This window comes from Ursus maritimus, unplaced genomic scaffold (genome assembly GCF_017311325.1).
Source record: "Ursus maritimus isolate PB19 unplaced genomic scaffold, ASM1731132v1 scaffold_20, whole genome shotgun sequence".
Lineage (NCBI taxonomy): Eukaryota > Metazoa > Chordata > Mammalia > Carnivora > Ursidae > Ursus > Ursus maritimus.
In genome coordinates this window covers 28,503,189-28,520,978 of record NW_024424453.1, presented here as the reverse complement: position 1 = coordinate 28,520,978, position 17,790 = coordinate 28,503,189, and the positions used below count along the sequence as shown (strand labels likewise).

Below are 17,790 nucleotides of genomic sequence, written 5' to 3'. Positions count from 1 at the left end.
TGTTGAACCTCTCTGTTGTACTTTTTTTTTCCCCAGAAAGGGAGAGGGTGGGGGAGGAGCAGAGGGAGAGGGAAAGAGAATCCTAAGCAGGCTCCACACCCAGTGTAGAGCCAGACACGGGGCTCGATCCCACAACCCTGAGGTCATGACCCAAGCAAAACCAAGAGTCAGATGCTTAACGGACTGAGCCACTCAGGCGCCCCACTGTGGCACCGTTTTCGTTACTGTATTCTTCAAGCCTGTGACTTCTGTTTGGTACTTCACATTTTCTCTTTGAAATTTTCACTTTGTTCATTATTTTGAGCTTGGTGAGCATCTTTATGACCATTACTTTGAACTCTTCGCAGGGTAAATCACTTATCGCCATTTCATTATGGTCCCATTCTGAGGTTTTATCTTGTTCTTTCTCTGGGAATGTATTCTTCCTTTTCTTCATCTTCTTCCACTCTCGGTGTTAGTTTCTGTGCATTAGCACCGCTACCTCCTTCGGTTTCGAAGGAGTGGTCTTGTGTAGGAGATGATCCTTAGTGTTCAACCCTGCCCCCGCTCTTGGGTGTCTCTTGGACCTTTGTGATTGTCCAAGCAGGCTACTTTATTATCAGTGACTCCCGGTAGTTGAAGTGCGCCAGAGCACATCAGTGTCCCCAAGTGGAGGAGTTTGGTCAGCACCTAGATTCAGGCTGATTGGAAGCCAGACCCTCATACAGTAGCTTTTAAAGTATGCAAATATACCTTTTTCAGGGGAATTCTGGGAAATGGGCATTTTTGTCTGCTCCCTGTGCACTGAGTTCTGGGATGATAGCCAGTTAAAACCTTTTTGTTGTTGCCGTTGTCCCATTGAACCTGTGAACAGAAGCCCCACCAGCCACCAGAGCCAGGCAATCAAGGGATGTATCTTCTGGGTGGTGGCCGTAAATGCTGGAGCACCAGATGCATAGACAAATTCCTTTCTCAAAGCCACCAGTGACCTGGGGTGGGACAGAGGGGAAATGAGAATATGGTGCCCACTGGACCCCTTTCCTGGTCTCTGCAAAAGATGGTAGTTGGCCTCCAGATGTGTATTTAATTGGAAGCAGCTCCTCCGGCCACAGTTACAACGAAGCTAATTGGTGTCTCACAGTAAGACGGGGTGTGTTTCAGTCTGCTCTCTGGGCTGTGCCCTGAGGGTGGTAGCTAAGAACTCTTTCTGGGATTGTTAAAGCCCAAGGGACCTGTGAATGTAAGCTCTGCTGGCCACCAGACTCCGGTGGTCAAGGGTTGTCTCCCAAGAAGTAGTTGGAAATTGGGGCCCCAGATGTGTGCACAAGCTCCTTGTTAGGATGCTGGTGACTTGGAGCTAGGCCGAGGCAGAGTGTGAAGACAGCACTGCAGTCCTGAGGTCTCTGGGGAGGACTGTAGTTGGTCCTTACCTGAGATGCATGTTTAATTAGAAGCCAGCCCCTCAGACCACAGCTGTAAAGCTAAGCTAATAGACCCCTCACAGAAAGACTGGGGGTGTGTTTTTTGCTGTCCCTGTACTGTGTCCCAGGAGGTGGCCAGTGGAGAACTCTTTCTGCATTTGTTACAGAACAGGACCTGTGAATGTAAGCCCTGCTGGCCACCAGAGCCAGGTGACCAGGGATGTCCTCTGGACAGAAGCCACGCAAACTCGGGCACCAGAGGTGTGCATGAGCTCCTTCCTGGGGGATGCCGGTAACCTGGAGTGGGGCAGGCGGAGGGGGCAGGAGCAGTGCGCACAGGCCTCTAGATGTGTCAGATTAGAAGCCTGTCCTTCAGGAGGAAGCCTTAAGATAAGCAGCCAGGCCTCCTTCACATGAAGCCTGGGGCTGAGTTTCAGTCGGCTGGCCCAGCATTATGCCCTGGGGGCAAGAGCCAGTTAAGAACCGTTTCTGCTTTTGTGACAGTCCCGTGGGATCCACAAATGTAAGCCACTCGTGCCAGGTGATCAAGAGGTGTCCCCTGCGTGGCAGCTGCTGCAAAAACTGGGGTACCAGACATAAAAGCAGGGCACCAGATGTGTGCACAAGCTCCTTTCTGGGACACAGTGGTGGCTGGGAGCGCGGCAGAGGGAGAGCGCAAGATGGCGCCTGCCAGGCCTCAGACTTGGGAGAGTATTTCTGTAGGTCCTTCGTGTTTTAAATTGGATGCCTGCCCCTCAGGCTGAAGCCTTAAGATAAGCGACTAGGCCACTCTCACAAAATGTCCGTCTGGGCACTCTCTGGTCTGCTACGTCTGCTCTGGGCCCTGGAGCGGATGGGTCCATCTCAGCCCTCTAAGAGCTGTTTCTTGGGTTGCTGTGCGCATGTGGGTCTCGTGGAAGCAAGCTCCTTTGGCTTTCAAAGCTAGTTGTTTTGGGGGCTCCTCTGAGGGGCAGGTCTTAAAAGGTGGGGTGCCAGATGTGGGGTTCAAACCCTTCACCCTTTAGGGAGAAGTTCAGGGTCGTGGACTGCTGCATTAGAGATGAGGTTTATGCTGCGATGTGGAAAAAGAGCTGGGTGGCTTGGTTTGTTGATAGACGTAGATTAAAAAGTATTTTTAGGACTAGAGAGTGGGAACCAGCACACTATGGGCTATTGCCTAGTTTTGTATGGCTTTGAGCTAAGAATGGTTGGGATAAAACGCCATAAAGATTCAGACCACAAAGCTTAAAATGTTTACTCTCTGGACTTCTACAGAAAAGTTTGCCAACTCCCGGTATAAAGAAATGCATATTAAAGCACCGCTGGGTGAAATGTGTACCTGTGAAATAGTAGGTTTGGATTACGACAGTGGTTTATCTTTTTTGGGTGGGAAATCACAGATCTGAGTTGTAAAACGGAGCCCTGCCCTAAAAATGCACATATACCGAACTGTGCCTCTGTCCATTCCAGCCATTATGGCCCCAGGTTAAGAATCTTTGCACTGTAATATTAGCCCTGTTTGAGCTGCCAGAAGTGGGGCCCCAGCCATATGATCTTGCTTAACCTAATTATCTCCTTAAAAGCCCTGTCTCCAGGTTGTCACTTTGGGGGTTAGGCTTCAACCTTGGAATCTGTGTGTACAACACAATTCAGTCTGTAATACAGATCTTGCCTTTTTAATCTGAGAAAGTATGCTTTCTAAAGGTGGTTTGCTCCTGAATCCTGTGTACCACTTATATGCTAAGGAATATTTGCTGAATTAATGAATGCTGGCCATCAGACTAATGCACAAGAAAATCCACGGAGGAATGTTAAGATTCTAATTTAAGTGTCACATTAAAATACTATAGCAATTCTGAGGAGAAACTAAGAATAATCAAGGAAAGCTTTTTTTCCCTTCCTAAGTGAGAGAACTTTCTGTGCTGAGAACTATTTGCATGTAAGGCCTTGCTGGCATTAGGACATTGAGAATCTGAGACTGGAAGCCAAAGCTGAAATGGCTGACGTAGATTCTGGACAATCAGGAGCAGGTGAGCTCTGGAGTCTTAAAATTATAACCTATGTGTTTAAGAACTGACTGGAAAAACCGTTCATAATCTTGGCAGAAAAGAACACAGTACATTATGTAATTTTATCTGGGCTAGAGGGAAAGAGGATCTAACAGAGTGCTCATGAAGTTGTTTTGAACAATAGTGACTATTTCAAAGAATTTAGGGGGTGAAATTCAGGGAAACTTACTGCAAGCTGCCAGCGAAAAGACTCCTCACACAAAATGGCCCCAGGAAAACCAGGTCAGGTGGTTTTTGTTTGGGGAGGGGCCTGGTTACATGACCATGCTATTTGGCTGTGTAGGAATTTTTGTCCTGAGCTGTGAATTTAGTTCAAAGCCAAAAACTTTAAGGGCCAGGATAACCCCCACTACTATTTCCCTCCATTCAGAGGAAGATCTCATAAAAACTTGAAGGGTTTTGTGTCCAGGTTAAGAACTTCGACCCTTCACCATTTGAGTGCCTTTCAAAGAGTCATTATGAAATGGGAGCATTTACATCAAAATCATGGTTCTGGTTCCTCCTTTCAGCAAAATGAGGTAGCTTTACATTCAGAGGACTGGGATAACATGCAGCATTTGGTGTTTAGGTTTAGATTAATAAAGGCTAATGCAATTTTGTAGTTCCAGTAAAAGGGTTTTTTAATCCAGTAATACCATAATATCCTACAGAAGTAACAACCGTCAGAATTATAACTAGCAATTTTTTTTTCAAAGTTATTTATTTTAGGGACAGAGCGGGTACAGGGAGAGGGAATCCAGGCAGACTCCGAACTGAGCCCCACTTGGGACTTGATCCCATAACTGGAGCCGAAACCACGAGTCAGATGCTCAAGGACCTGCACCACCCAGGCGCCCCAGCAATTTGCTTTTTAAGCTAAATTTTACAAATCATGTATTGCTTAAACAAGAGAATGGACACCAGAATGCTTTGCATTTAAAAACTTATCTGAACTAATTTGAGTCACTTTTATTCTTTGTCTTTATTTTCCAAGTTTTGGCGCCCAAACTTGGCAAACATCATGGAGATCTGTACAGACATGCATATACATATATACACTCACACGTACTTAAGTTTAAAGCCTCAGTTCCTCATTAAACCTTGTACTCAGGCTCCTGTTAAAAAGAGGGAAAGGGGTGAAAAGAATCAGGGAAAACATGAATAAACCCCAATTGACAACTTCCTTATTGTTACAAATTAAAGCAGGCATTTTAAGGCAAAATCCGTCACCTTACTAAAACTTCCACTAAGATACAGCCTCAGATATTTTCAAGAAAATAAACAGCCCCTTACACACTTCAATGTTGTTTAATGACAAGCTAGCTGAGGATTTGTGTTCTGTTGTTATTTCAGGTAAAACAATATTTCAGTGATTAAAATTTCAGGTGTTAAAAACTACAAGCAAGGTCATCTTTACATTCTGAAGCTGAAGAATTCTTCCGACACGTGTCATCTTTAAATTACTCTGCAAATCCAGGACTGTAACATTTGGGCTTTAAAATACTAATGTTTGGTGACTAAAGGGTAAACACGATTAGTTTACTCTAGGTCGTTTCATTTTATTTTTCTCTGTAGGAGCTTTCCTCTTCTGTGATAATCCAGGCCCAGGTTCCTTATTATTTGGAAGAAATGAAATCGCTTCTGGTAGACAGTAATTTTCTACTCGAGGAGGGGATTCCTATTAAAGGGGAAAAAACACTGTTCATTTTTTTTCCCTTGACTGTGCTTTTTAACCAAAACATTTAAAATCTGTCTTTTAAGGTATGCTACTTAGCACTTATCACATTTAGGGAACAGAACCTGTGTGACAACATCTCACCTTTTATTAGAAAAATAAATTTATAGCTCAGGTGGAAGGGGGCCAGCTCAGATCTTGATAATGGTTTCATTTGTAAAGTATGATTAACAAGTGACACCTTATACTTAGCGTCGATTTTTAAAAATCTTATTTAATTTTTAAACATGTGAGGTAGGGGTTTCCCCCCTCATTTTACAGATAAGATTAAAGAAAGGTGAAATAACATCATATAACTAGCAGGTGGCAAAGCCAAAATTCATACACTGCCTCCAAAACCCTTGCAATTCTCTTCCTCACAACCATATTCCAACCGAAAATGACCTTTCCCTCCTTATTAGAAGTGTGATAAAACTTAATTTTCTAGAAGGATGGCAGACTGGCTAACATGAAAATGAATCACCATAAAATACTGGACAAGTGCCTTTTGATTCAATTCTTCCCTGGACGACAACTTCTGACTCAAATATATTAAAAGCAACTACCACAAGACATGGAGAAGAAATGAGATCAGGCAAATACCAGAGGGGTTGACAGTGGGCAGGGAGTGAATTTCTCTTCACTTTTTTGTTTTTGTGCTAAGAAGTCTGTACCATGCGGGCTGGCTAAGCCGCAACAGAAAACGCGGCCTGAAACCACAGCCACTGGAAACCGAGGTGGGGAGGCCCAAACTCGGTTACGAACTCTGCCCAAATCTTTGCCCTCCCACCATGGATGCGCAGAGGCAGCTCAAGGTAAGGCTAAAGATCTGAGGCTCCACCCACTGCAGAAGGGGCTTGTTAAGCAAATAGAATGGCATTCCCCTGAGGAATGTAATAGAATCTAGTTTTTACAACTTAGACGCACACAAAATTACCCCACATCTGAAGAACATGACCCATTCTCAAGAAAAAACAATCAGAATCCAAAAACCCAAAAAAGATATAAAACATTACAAAATGTTCATGAAAGAAATAAGATGACCTAAATACATATGCTGTGTTCATGGACTGAAAGACCGAATGTAGTGAAGATGTCAACTCACTCAAACTGACCTGTAGGCTTAATGTGATTCCTATCAAAATCGTAGCAAGATGTTTTCAAAGGCATATAAATAAGCTTATTTAAAAAATTACATAAAAGGTATAGGCCCTAGAAAAGCTAAAACGATGTTGAAAAAGAAGAGTAAAGAGGAATCGCTACCTAATATTAGGGCTTACTACATATATAATAAGAAAGATGCTATTGCAGAGGGAAAGACCTAGATCAATAGACCCCCAACATATGCCCAACTGAATTTTGACAAAGGGGCAAAAGCAACTCAGTGGAGGATAGTTCTTTTATGGTGGAGCAACTGGACATTCTGAGACAAATTTTTTGTGACCTAAACTTCATACCTTCTATGAAACCCTCACATGAAATTTATAAAGCACACCAAAGGCGGTCACTCTTGACTAGCCATTACGGAACTGCGAATTAAAGCCACAATGAGAGATTACTACCTACCAACTGAAATGGCTAGAATAAAGTGACAAACGCCAATGAGGAAACAGAAAAACTGGACCACTTACAACATTGGTAGGAATGTAAAATAGGACCACTCTGGAAACACACTCTTAGGAATTTATCCCAGTGCAATGAAATCTTATTTTCACACAATATGTGCAAAAAAATGCTCAAAGCAACTTTACTCACAATAGCCCCAAAGTAGAAACAACCCAGACGTCCTTCAACAGGTTAATGGTTAAACTGTAGTATATCTGAACTGTTCAGCAATAAAAAGTAATAAAATTACTGATACAGGCAAACACCTGATGATTCTCAAGAGAAATTTGCTTAAAAAAAAGCCAATCCGAAAAGATTACACTATATTGATTCAAGATTTAAAGAAACTGACAACAGATTAGGGGTTGCCAGATGTGAGAGACCGCTGGAGAAGAGCATGAAGGAAGGAGGTGGGGGTAGTTAAGGCAAAATGAAGGGCTGCCGTAGTGACAGAGTGTTCTGTGTCTTGACTGTGGTGGCAGACACGTGAAGTAGAAGTGGGGAAATCGGAATAAGCGTGGGTTGCACCAGGTCAATATCCCGGCTGCAATATTGTACTATATTTTTACAAGATGTTATCCACTGGGGGAAACCATATTATTTCTTACAATTGCATGGAAAGCTACAATTACCTCAAAATAAAAGCACATCTTGCTCATGACCCAGATGTTGGAAATAGCAGACAATGCTAACGCAGCTCTTATCCTTGAAATGAGTGAAATGAAAAAGCAGAAAAACTATAAAAAAGAACCAGAGATTCTAGACATAAAAAAATTTAATATCTAAATTAAAAAATCTCATGGAATATAGGCTTAAGAGTAGAATGAAAACAGCAGGAAAAAATCAGTGAAGTTGGAGGCAGATAATTAATCAGAAAAAGAAAAATGACTGCAAAGTAAAACATGGCCTGAGGGACAATATCAAAAGGTAAGAGATTAAATTCCCACCTAGGCAAGAATGGACCAGAAGTGATGGTCAAAATTTCTCAAATTAGATGAACGAGAGATGTTTACAGACTGAAGAAGCTCCGCAGATACCAAGCGGGATTAATATAAAGAAATCACACCTGGAAATATCAAAAATGGTGAAAATCAAAGATGAAACAGCCAGAAAAAAAAGAGAGAGACACCGCATTGCATACAGGAGAGGAATTCAACTTACCACTGACGACTTCTCAGAAACAATGGCGGCCAGCAGAAAGTGGAGTCTTCAGTGGAAGAAAAAACACTATCAACCCCAAATCCTATGCCCTACAGAAAGATCCTTCAAGCATAAAGGTAAAATAGACACTCTCAAAATTAGAATTGGTCCCATCAGACTTGTACTACAAAGTTTTTTGGGCTGAGAGGAAAACGGATACCAGTTAGGATAAATTTAAGACTATATTCTTCCTTTTAATTTCCTCTAAATACATTTTTTGTATTATTTAAGCAAGTTTTGCTTTAAGGCAGAACACTGTTCTGTGGAAATGTAAGAGACGGATGGAAAATATATGACAAGTCTACAGAAAGTTTGCTGGCCCCTGCTTTTACGTTGAAGGACCAGACATTATTTCAGGCTGTGTGGGACAGAGCCTGTTGCAACTACTGTTGCAAATACTGAGCCCAGCTGTTGTCGTACAAAAGCAGAAGAGAGAACATGTAAATGAGTAAATGGAGCTGTGTTCCAGTAAAACTTTATAACATAGGCAGTGGACAGGATTTGGCCTGTGGGCTACAGTTTATTGGCCCCAGGTTTAAAGGATAGGGGAAGTAAAGGAATCTATATGACTGCAAGATTTCTACATTCTATGTGAAGTGGCACAATATCATTCTAGTTAGACTATTGTAATCTACAAAGCAAAACACACCCCGCCTCCAACCAAAAAGGCAAGAAGGGAAGAACACAGGAACAAAGACAAATTGAAAACAAACTGCAAAAAACCCTCAATCCAATCAGATCAATAATTACATGATGGAGTAAACATTCTAAATAATAAAAAAAGACCCAATAATAACCTTTTTAAAAGACAGCCCTTTCAAATATAAAGGAAAATTCCATTTACAATTGCATCAAGAATAAAATATCTAGGGACAAATTTAATCAAGGAGATAAAAGACTTGTACACTGAAAACTAGATGACACTGATCAAAGAAACTGAAAACGACACAAATAAATGGAAAGATATTCCATGCTCACGGACTGGAAGAATTAGCACTATTAAAATGTCCACACTACCCAAAGTAATCTACAGATTCAATGCAATCCCTATCAAAATTCCAATGGCATTTTTTATAGAAATAGAAAAAAAATCCTAAAATCACAAAGACTCCAAATAGCCAAAGCAATCTTGAGAAAGGAGAATAAAGCTTGAGGCATCATGCTCCCTGATTTTAAACTATATTACAAAGCTAGGATAACCAAACAGTATGGTACTAGCACACAGACACACAGATCAACAGAACAGAAAACCCAGAAATAAGTCCAGGCATACATGATCAATTACAAAGGCACCAAGAACATACAGTAGGAAAAGGACAGTTTCTTCAATAAATGGTGTTGGAAAAACTAGACAGCTACATGCAAAAAGACTGAAACAGGACCACTGTCTTACACCATACACACAAAAAAACCCTCAAAATAGATTAAAGATTTGGATGAAAGACCTAAGACATGAAACTATAAAACTAAAAGGAAACATACATCATGAGCTCCTTGACATTGGTCTTGGTAAAAATTTTTTGGATTTCACACCAAAAGGAAAGGAAACACAAGCAAAAATTAACAGGTGGGGAGACATCAAACTAAAAAGCTCATGCACAGGAAAGGACACCATCAGCAAAAAGAAAGGCAACCTAAGGGAGAAAATATTTGCAAATCATCTGTCTGATAGGGGTTAATATACCAAACAATCTGATTTAAAAAATGGGCAGCGGATCTGAATAGACATTTTCCCAAAGACAGAGATGGTCAACATGTATACAAAAAGGAGCTCAACATCACTAATCATCAAAAATGCAAATCAAAATCATAATGAGATATTACCTAACACGTTAGAATAGTTATCAGAAAGACAAGTGTTGATGAGGATGTGGAGAAAAGAGAACTCTTGTGTACTTTTAGTGGGAATGTAAATTGATGCAGCCATTATTTTTTTCCTCAAAAAATTAAAAATGTAACTACCTTAAGAGTACACCTTGCTTGATGAGTACTCAGCAATGTACAGAATTGCTGAATCATTATATTGCACATCTGAAACTAATAACACTATGTTAATTATGCTTCAATTTAAAAATTAAAAGTAGAACTACCTTGGGGCAACTGGCTGGCTCAGTAGGTACAGCATGTGACTCTGAATCTCAGGGTTGTGAGTTCCAGCCCCAAGTAGGGTGTAGAGATTATTTAAAAAGTATTATCTTAAAAAAGCTACCTTATGATTCAACAGTTCCAACTTCTATGTATTTAACCAAAAGAAATAAAAACACTAATTCAAAAAGATATCTGCTCTCCTATGTTCATTGCAGCATTATTTAAATATTTAACCAAGATATGAAAACCTGAGTGTCCACCGACAGATGAATGGATAAAGAAAATTCACATGCACACACATACAATGGATTAATCAGCCATAAAAACATTTCAGACAAGGAAACCCTGTCAACTGCAGCAACACGGATGGACCTTGATGGCACGATGTTAAGTGAAATAAGTCAGAAAAAAAAAGACAAATACTAGATGATTTCACTTACAAGTGGAACCTAAAATAAAAGGGGCGCCTGGGTGGCTCAGTCAGTTAAGCATCTACCTTCGGTTCAGGTCATGATCCCAGGATCCTGGGATCGCGTGCCGCAGCTCAGCAAAGAGCCTGCTTCTCCGTCTTCCTCTTGCACTCCCCCCTGCTTGTGCTCTCTCTCTAATAAATAAGTAAAATCTTAAAAAAAATACAAAAAAATAAAACAAAAAACAAAACAGAAAGCCCTAAAACCCCAAACGGGACAGATACAAAGAACTGACTGGGGGTTGCCAGATGCAGGTGTGAGTCTGGGGGAAATGGGTGAGGGTGAACAAGAGGTACAAAATTCCAGTTATAAAATAAATAAGCCCCAAGGATGTAATAAACAACCTGGTGACTACAGTTGTTAATATTGTATGGTATATTTGAAAGTTGCTAAGAAACTCAATCTTGGGAGTTCTTATCACAAGAAAGAAAATCTGTCATTACGTGATAATTTTGCATTTATAGTCATGAATACATACAATTGTTATGCTGAACATCTGAAATTAATGTCATATGTCATTATATCTCAATTAAAAAAAAAAAGGTGGCCGGATTCCTTCTTCAGGCTGACTGGAGGACTCCTCTTTGGATAAATGGAAACAATTCAAGAAGTACAGGCAAGTATGAACCCAGAAGACAGTCCCCAACAACTAGACCACCAAGACTCTTGCATCCGGACCAAAACTACCAAGACCCAACTGTGTGCTCAGTACTTGCAATCAGCTTTTTATCCTCTACTCTTTACCTTCCATATTAGAGGAAGTTATCAGATTAAGACCCATACAAAGAGGAAAATGCAGCTTCGTGGATAGAGAATATACAGAAATAAAAATAAATAAAATAAAAATAAAAATAAATCAGTAAATCCTCTGAGATCCAGTAGGAGGTATTACATCTATGAAGCAAAAAAGATGTTATTAAAATACTAAAATGTAAATTCAAAAACACTAAAAAAGGTTTTGATTATTAAAAACATGATAGCAAAATGAAGAGCTGATAAAAGAAAACTGAGGGAACATCTCAACAAGTGAAGATTAAAAATAGTTGTTAAATAAGAAAATCCAATATACAAGTAGCAGAAATACTAGAAGTACTAGAGAAAACAGAAATTGGAGGGGAAAAAAAATCCCTGAAATAATTCAAGAGTTCCCAGAACTGAAAGACACAAGTTACCAAATCAGAAGAGGCCTAACCACGTGCAGCGTAATAAAAAGAGACCCTCATGATACCCTATCATTTTGAAATTTCCGAGAACTAGGGACAAAAAGAGCTTCCTACTGGATCACAGTTAAACATAACAGATTATGAATCAAAATGGCTTTCACTACTCAACAATACTTGAAGCAAGGAGATAAGCAATCACAAGACTAAGGAGAAAACAGGTTCCAACCTAGAATTTGATGCCCAACCAAAAGATAAGAGAAATCCAAGTACAGAAAAAAGAATTTTCACACACAGAAAATCTCGGTTGATCTCCCATGTGCTTCCTCAAGAAGTTACTATAAGATGACCTTCAACCAAATGAGAGCAGATCAGCATGTCATGGGTACAGAACCAGGAGATCCAACAGAGAAAAGAAAGGAGGTGAATGGAGATCCTGGGATGATGCAGTGTGCAGAAGCAGAGGGTGACCATCCAGACTGGAGCAGTGTGGCTAAGGCTATGTTGAAAGCTGTCATCACCAAGATTCCTGTGGCCACTGTACCCAGCTTTTTAATTAATCCCCCCCCCCGACCCCCTGCATTTAACCTGAGGTCAGGGATGCCTGGGTGGCTCAGTAGGTTAAGCGTCTGCCTTTGGCTCAGGTCATGATCTCAGGGTCCTGGGATCGAGTCCTCCATCAGGCTCCCTGTTCAGTGGGGAGTCTGCTTCTCCCTCTGCCTGCCACTCCCCCTGCTTGTGTGCACTCTCTCTCTCAAATAAATAAAATATTTAAAACAAAACAAAAACCTGAGGTCAGAACACTGGGGTGGGCCTATCTCAAGAGTCTTACTTGTACTTGGCTTATCTTGACCATGAACTTGAACGTGAAGTCACTACTCCCCCTTCCCTAGTCCGCTGCTTTGTCCCCACAGAAATGTTCTGTTTTGACCTACTTCTGAGAGCTAGGTAGGCAATGATGAGCTCAGACGTAGAAATACAGAGCAGCCCACACCCCCACTGCCCTCCTCCAGATATCTAGTGCCTGCCACAAAATACAACTTTCAGAAAAGCAGGGAACAAAAAAACTTGAGCTTTTTAAAAAGTTATTTAGGTGTTTCTAGGAGTTAGTATTGGTTTATTAATTCCTAATCAGTCTATCCCACTGCTTTATGACAAAGGTTTTATGTTTATGTTTTAGCCATTCTTCCTATATATCCTGAGCAACTCCCAAACACGGCAAAAATTGCACAGCAGGCTGAGTTTTGGCTTCCTCTTATTTCTATTCCATTATGTTTGAAATCCTTTGTAGTAAGACATCTATTATCTGTCATACCTTGCTGATTCCTGATGGCATTTTAGGTGTTCTGGCACCAAAGATTTTTCTTTGCCCATTCAAATCAAAACTTAGGCAATTTGTGAACAGCAATATTCCAACATTATAAAGGGCACTTTTAAAGCTTTTAGAGGTACCTAGATTTTTATACCTGCCTCATTTAACTCCAAGTTAAATGTTTACATATATATTCATTATTATAAAAAATAGAATGAAACCGAAAGGGATTGTAGAGAGGAGAACTGCCGCCGAACATCCTATTAATAAACAAGCCAAGGGGTTTGTTGTGCAGCTGCACCCCTATCATATAAGCCTGTCTCTGGTGATGAGGAGATCAAGGACGAAATCTCACAAACCTGCATCAGGTAGTCAGCAATGTACTCTGTTTTCAAGCAGTACACATTTTGGGCGGCAGCTTCTGCTATATTAACTCCTGAGTCATCTGGTTTCAGTTTATTGAAGTCAGAAAAGAGGTGTGTGGCTTCTTTAAATAAAGGCACAGAATGACCAGGTAGCACCTAAGAAAACATGAGAAACAAGAAGGATCACGATCTATCAGTGTCCCAAAGTAGTTCAACTGTGTCATCTGTACTTAAGGATTGCCACCTCCCAAAGTACTGAAAATCAAGAACTGATCACAGCAATCTTGGTTGGAAAATAATTCACGTAAAAAATTCTATAAGTTGACTCAATACAAACCTTTGCTCCTCCTGACTGAAGAAGGCGTTTAAATCCTGCTTCTCGGGATTGGTCAACATATAAGATAACCTTCCACCCACTAAATGCCCCCTACAAATAAAAAAATAATCAGTGTTGAAATTATTTGGGAAATAAATGCAAACAATACATTATTTATCTGTAAATTTAGTTTTACGTCAACAAATAATCATAACCTTTACATCTGCCACAGCGGTAACTGTCTCTGGTCAGAATACTCTGAAACACATAGCCATGGTGTTCGGCACACAGTAGGCCATCAATGAATACTTGAAGAATGAAGGAAAATGTTTTAATGATTAACATAAAAACAAAGCTACTTGACTTTTGTTTAGTCCTGTATTTTTTCTTATAATTAATCCAGGACAGAACTTAATGCACAACTTCTTACATTAGATGATGCCCCCATTATATTTCTCTTGAAAATGTTTGCAAGTCAGAAATATAAAATATTTCACTAGGGAATAATAACAAAAGCCAGTGAAATTACTCTAAAAGAAGGAAATTAAGGCTAATAAGGGCTTGGACATAGCAGAGAACTCTGAATACAACACACAAGATTATTTAACTTGGGTTTCTAACCTTTTTGTGAGCCATGGACCTGACAGTCCAATGAAACCTATGGACCTGTTTTCTAAGTAACTCTTTTAAAGAAACATCTTTATTGACATGTAATTTCTATGCCATATGAACAATGTTTTAAAATACTGGTTTGGACAAAGTGTAAAGGATTATAAAAAAAATTAAAAATAATCAAAATATTTACAAATTTGTGACATAATAGATGTGCTTCTGCAGTAATGAATTAAAAAACAGACCCAGTGGTGGCTGGATAGCTATTATAATTTTATAGTAGTAAAGACAGATGGGGGGCGCCTGGGTGGCGCAGTCGTTGGGCATCTGCCTTCAGCTCAGGGCGTGATCCCGGAATCCTGGGATCGAGCCCCACATCAGGCTCCTCCGCTAGGAGCCTGCTTCTTCCTCTCCCACTCCCCCTGCTGTGTTCCCTGTCTCGCTGGCTGTCTCTCTCTCTGTCAAATGAATAAATAAAATCTTAAAAAAAAAAAAAAAAAGGCAGATGGTAGCTACAGCTGTGGTGAGCATAATGTATAGTCATCAGATCTGTTACACATCTGAAACTAATGTAACACAGTGCATCAGCTATGTTTCAATTAAAAAAAAGTGATGAATATAAGCAGTATTTCAAGATACTTGGAATTATAATGCAAAGCAATCTTATTTCTGTTGGGGTAAAATCATAGGTACTATTAATAGTGTTGTGATTTGTTACCTAGACTTCCATAATAAAAGGAAATATTTTCAACTGGAGGTTAGTAAAAATAAGGATGTATTCCCCTGCCCCATCCGAAGTGTATAAACAGCCTTCCTGAATCTGATCTACAGCTCCTTCGGGAGAGTCTGTGGACCCCATTGAAGAACCCCTGAAGGCAGATGCTGAAGAGTCTTCGGAAGAAATACAGTATGGGTCACATTTTACACACACATATATTTAAATTATTTTTACCATTTTTTTCTTTTTTTAAAAAAAGATTTATGTATTTAAGAGAGACATGCACATGCACAGTGCAGGGGGAGAGGGAGAGAGAGAGAGAATCTCCAGAAGACTGCCGGCTGAGCGAGGAGTCTGCTGGTGGGGCTCAGTCTCATCACCCTGAGATCACAACCTGAGCTGAAATCAAAAACTGGATGCCTAACCGACTGAGCCACCTAGGCACTCCATTTATACATATATTTTTAAAGAGCCATCATCATTCTATACATCTTCCTCTCCATCATAATTAAAAGAATTAGAATTAACATTAAGCCCAATTTAGAATGTCCAAACTAAGTGTATCAACCAAGGCATAAAAGACAAGTAGAACTATTCTTACTTTGTTAATAAGCACATTCTCTTAAAATCTCTAATAGTCATGACACTGAATGCCGTTCATATCTCTATATATGTTAATACCTCAACGATGCCCGATTCTTGTCTTTGCTGGAGTTTCTTCCTCCATCTCATTGCTGCAAGTGCTAGTCTTCGTTGCTGTACATTGATTCCAGTCAAAACATCGAGTATTGAACTACTTCCCCATTCATAGTCTTCTTCCTAGACAATTAATACAACAAACTTTGGAGCTGGTCCTACAACATGTCCTCAGGGAGTCCACAATCATGTAAGAGTTAAAAGCTATACATCCAATTGTTCTAAATAGCACAAAATAAGCATCAGTTTATGAGCACAGAGGAAGGAAATGTACATTAATCTGGCTTCATAGGAGGGTCAAGTATATCTGGCTTTTATTTAAAAATCAGAAAACTGCATACATTTCTAAGAAATACAGATAACTACACCTTAGTAATTGGTAATACATGATTATTGGGCTTTATCTATTTATTCTAAGATGAACTTCACAGAAGGACATGTTCTCGGTGGAGGTATCTGTTAGCTTGATTACCTGTCCATAGAAATCAGGTCCCTAAGGGATCTTGATTAAAAACTTCAAAAATTACATGATAGATATTACTGTGATGGTCAGTTAGGGGCCAAAATATTTCAGACAATTTAATTTTTAAAAAAGATTTTATTTGTCAGAGAGAGCGCTAGCAAGAGCAGGGGAGAGGGGCCAAGGGAGAAGCAGGCTCCCGCTGAGCAAGGAGCCGATGAGGGACTTGATCCCAGGAACCTGAACTGAAAACAGATGCTTAACTGACTGAGCCACCCAGGCGTCCCCAGACAATTTAATATTTAATGGGCTGGCAGTAAAGAAAAAAGCTTACAGTGAGGAAATCCTGAAATTTTCTGTTATTCCAAAGAGGGGGGAAAAAAAAGCCCATATTAAAATTAAAACTGAGAATCTGGGTCTGTAATCTCTAGATTTTTTTGCTTTGTTAATGTGGACCTTATAAAATTGGAATAATCTAATTGGTCATATTTGGTTATTTCAATTATATGAAAAGTCAGTGTAGATACTGGAATCCATTATTAGGATAATTACTTTTAACAAAAAACTATCTTTCATATTAATTTGAATACACACCGGCACGAAGTGTCCAGCAGTCCGGCATGCTTCCAGGTAGGAGCGATGAAGCACCCATTTCCCAGCTGCCACTGAGGCTAAATACTTCTCATTTCGAAGTGGATGTCCCACCACAATGTGTGTACAATTGGGATCAAAGCACTGTTTCTCTATTACTAATCCACCTAAAGTAGAGAAAAATTGATACTTTATTAGAATTCTTAACTTTTTCCTAGGAAAGACATATCAACTCTGCATAGAAATTATTAATAAATAAAATGAACCAAAAAGCTGAAAAACCTTGACTAACAATTATTTTACTTCACATACATATATTTTTATAAAATAATACTTTTTAAAAGATTATTTATTTGACAGAGAGAGTGAGTGAGCACAAGCGGTGGGAGCAGCAGGCAGAGGGAGAGGGAGAAGCAGGCTCCCCACTGAGCAAGGACCCAAGACCCTGGGATCATGACCCGAGCTGAAGGCAGGCTCTTAACTGATTCAGCCACCCAGGCGCCCCTATAAAATATTTTTTAAAGAAAATTTAAAATAGAAAAATAGTAAAACAAAACCCTATACGCTGATTCTAAAATTATCAAAATTTTGCCATCCTTATTTCAGTCTACCCCCTTTTGGGCTTACCTATTTTAAAGTAAATTCTAGACATCACGTTACTCTACCCCATCCATTCACAGTATGCAATCTCTAAACCACATGGTAATTTTCTTTATACAGCCCTAATGTCATTATCAGATCTAATATAATTAACAAAAATTCTTTGCTATTTCAATACTAAATTCTTATTCAAACTTTGCTGTTTGCACTTGGTTTGTTACAATTAAGATATAAAAAGAAACAATATAAATAGAGGCCTTATACTCCAGTTGGTGTATTTCTTTAAGTCTCAACTACTTTTGCAATTTCCAAGCACTGAATATGGGTAGCCAAGGAGATGGAAGTCAAAAAGGGGCTTATATAGACTAAAAGCAGAAGAAAATTTTTTGTGAGTGGAAATAAGGTCAGCAGCCCAACAACACAGAAGCCTGGGAG

At 39.8% G+C, this 17,790-nt stretch overlaps 1 protein-coding gene across 3 annotated transcripts in view; it reads right to left on the bottom strand.

Moving 5' to 3' along the window:
* Positions 1-4,070: 4,070 nt before the first annotated feature.
* The window catches only part of TOPBP1 (DNA topoisomerase II binding protein 1), a 67,716-nt gene continuing 53,996 nt past the window's right edge, over positions 4,071-17,790 (bottom strand). For 2 of the 3 annotated variants that reach the window (XM_040636804.1, XM_040636806.1), the window contains 5 exons: positions 16,759-16,922; positions 15,690-15,827; positions 13,700-13,789; positions 13,357-13,518; positions 4,071-5,126 (listed from right to left, as the gene is read on the bottom strand). In XM_040636804.1, coding sequence (XP_040492738.1) covers positions 4,983-5,126; positions 13,357-13,518; positions 13,700-13,789; positions 15,690-15,827; positions 16,759-16,922 — 698 coding nt within the window. In that variant the 3' untranslated portion in view covers positions 4,071-4,982. Of the gene's footprint in view, positions 5,127-7,928; positions 7,975-13,356; positions 13,519-13,699; positions 13,790-15,689; positions 15,828-16,758; positions 16,923-17,790 lie in introns of all 3 variants that reach the window. The other variant, XM_040636805.1, reaches the window with a different exon arrangement.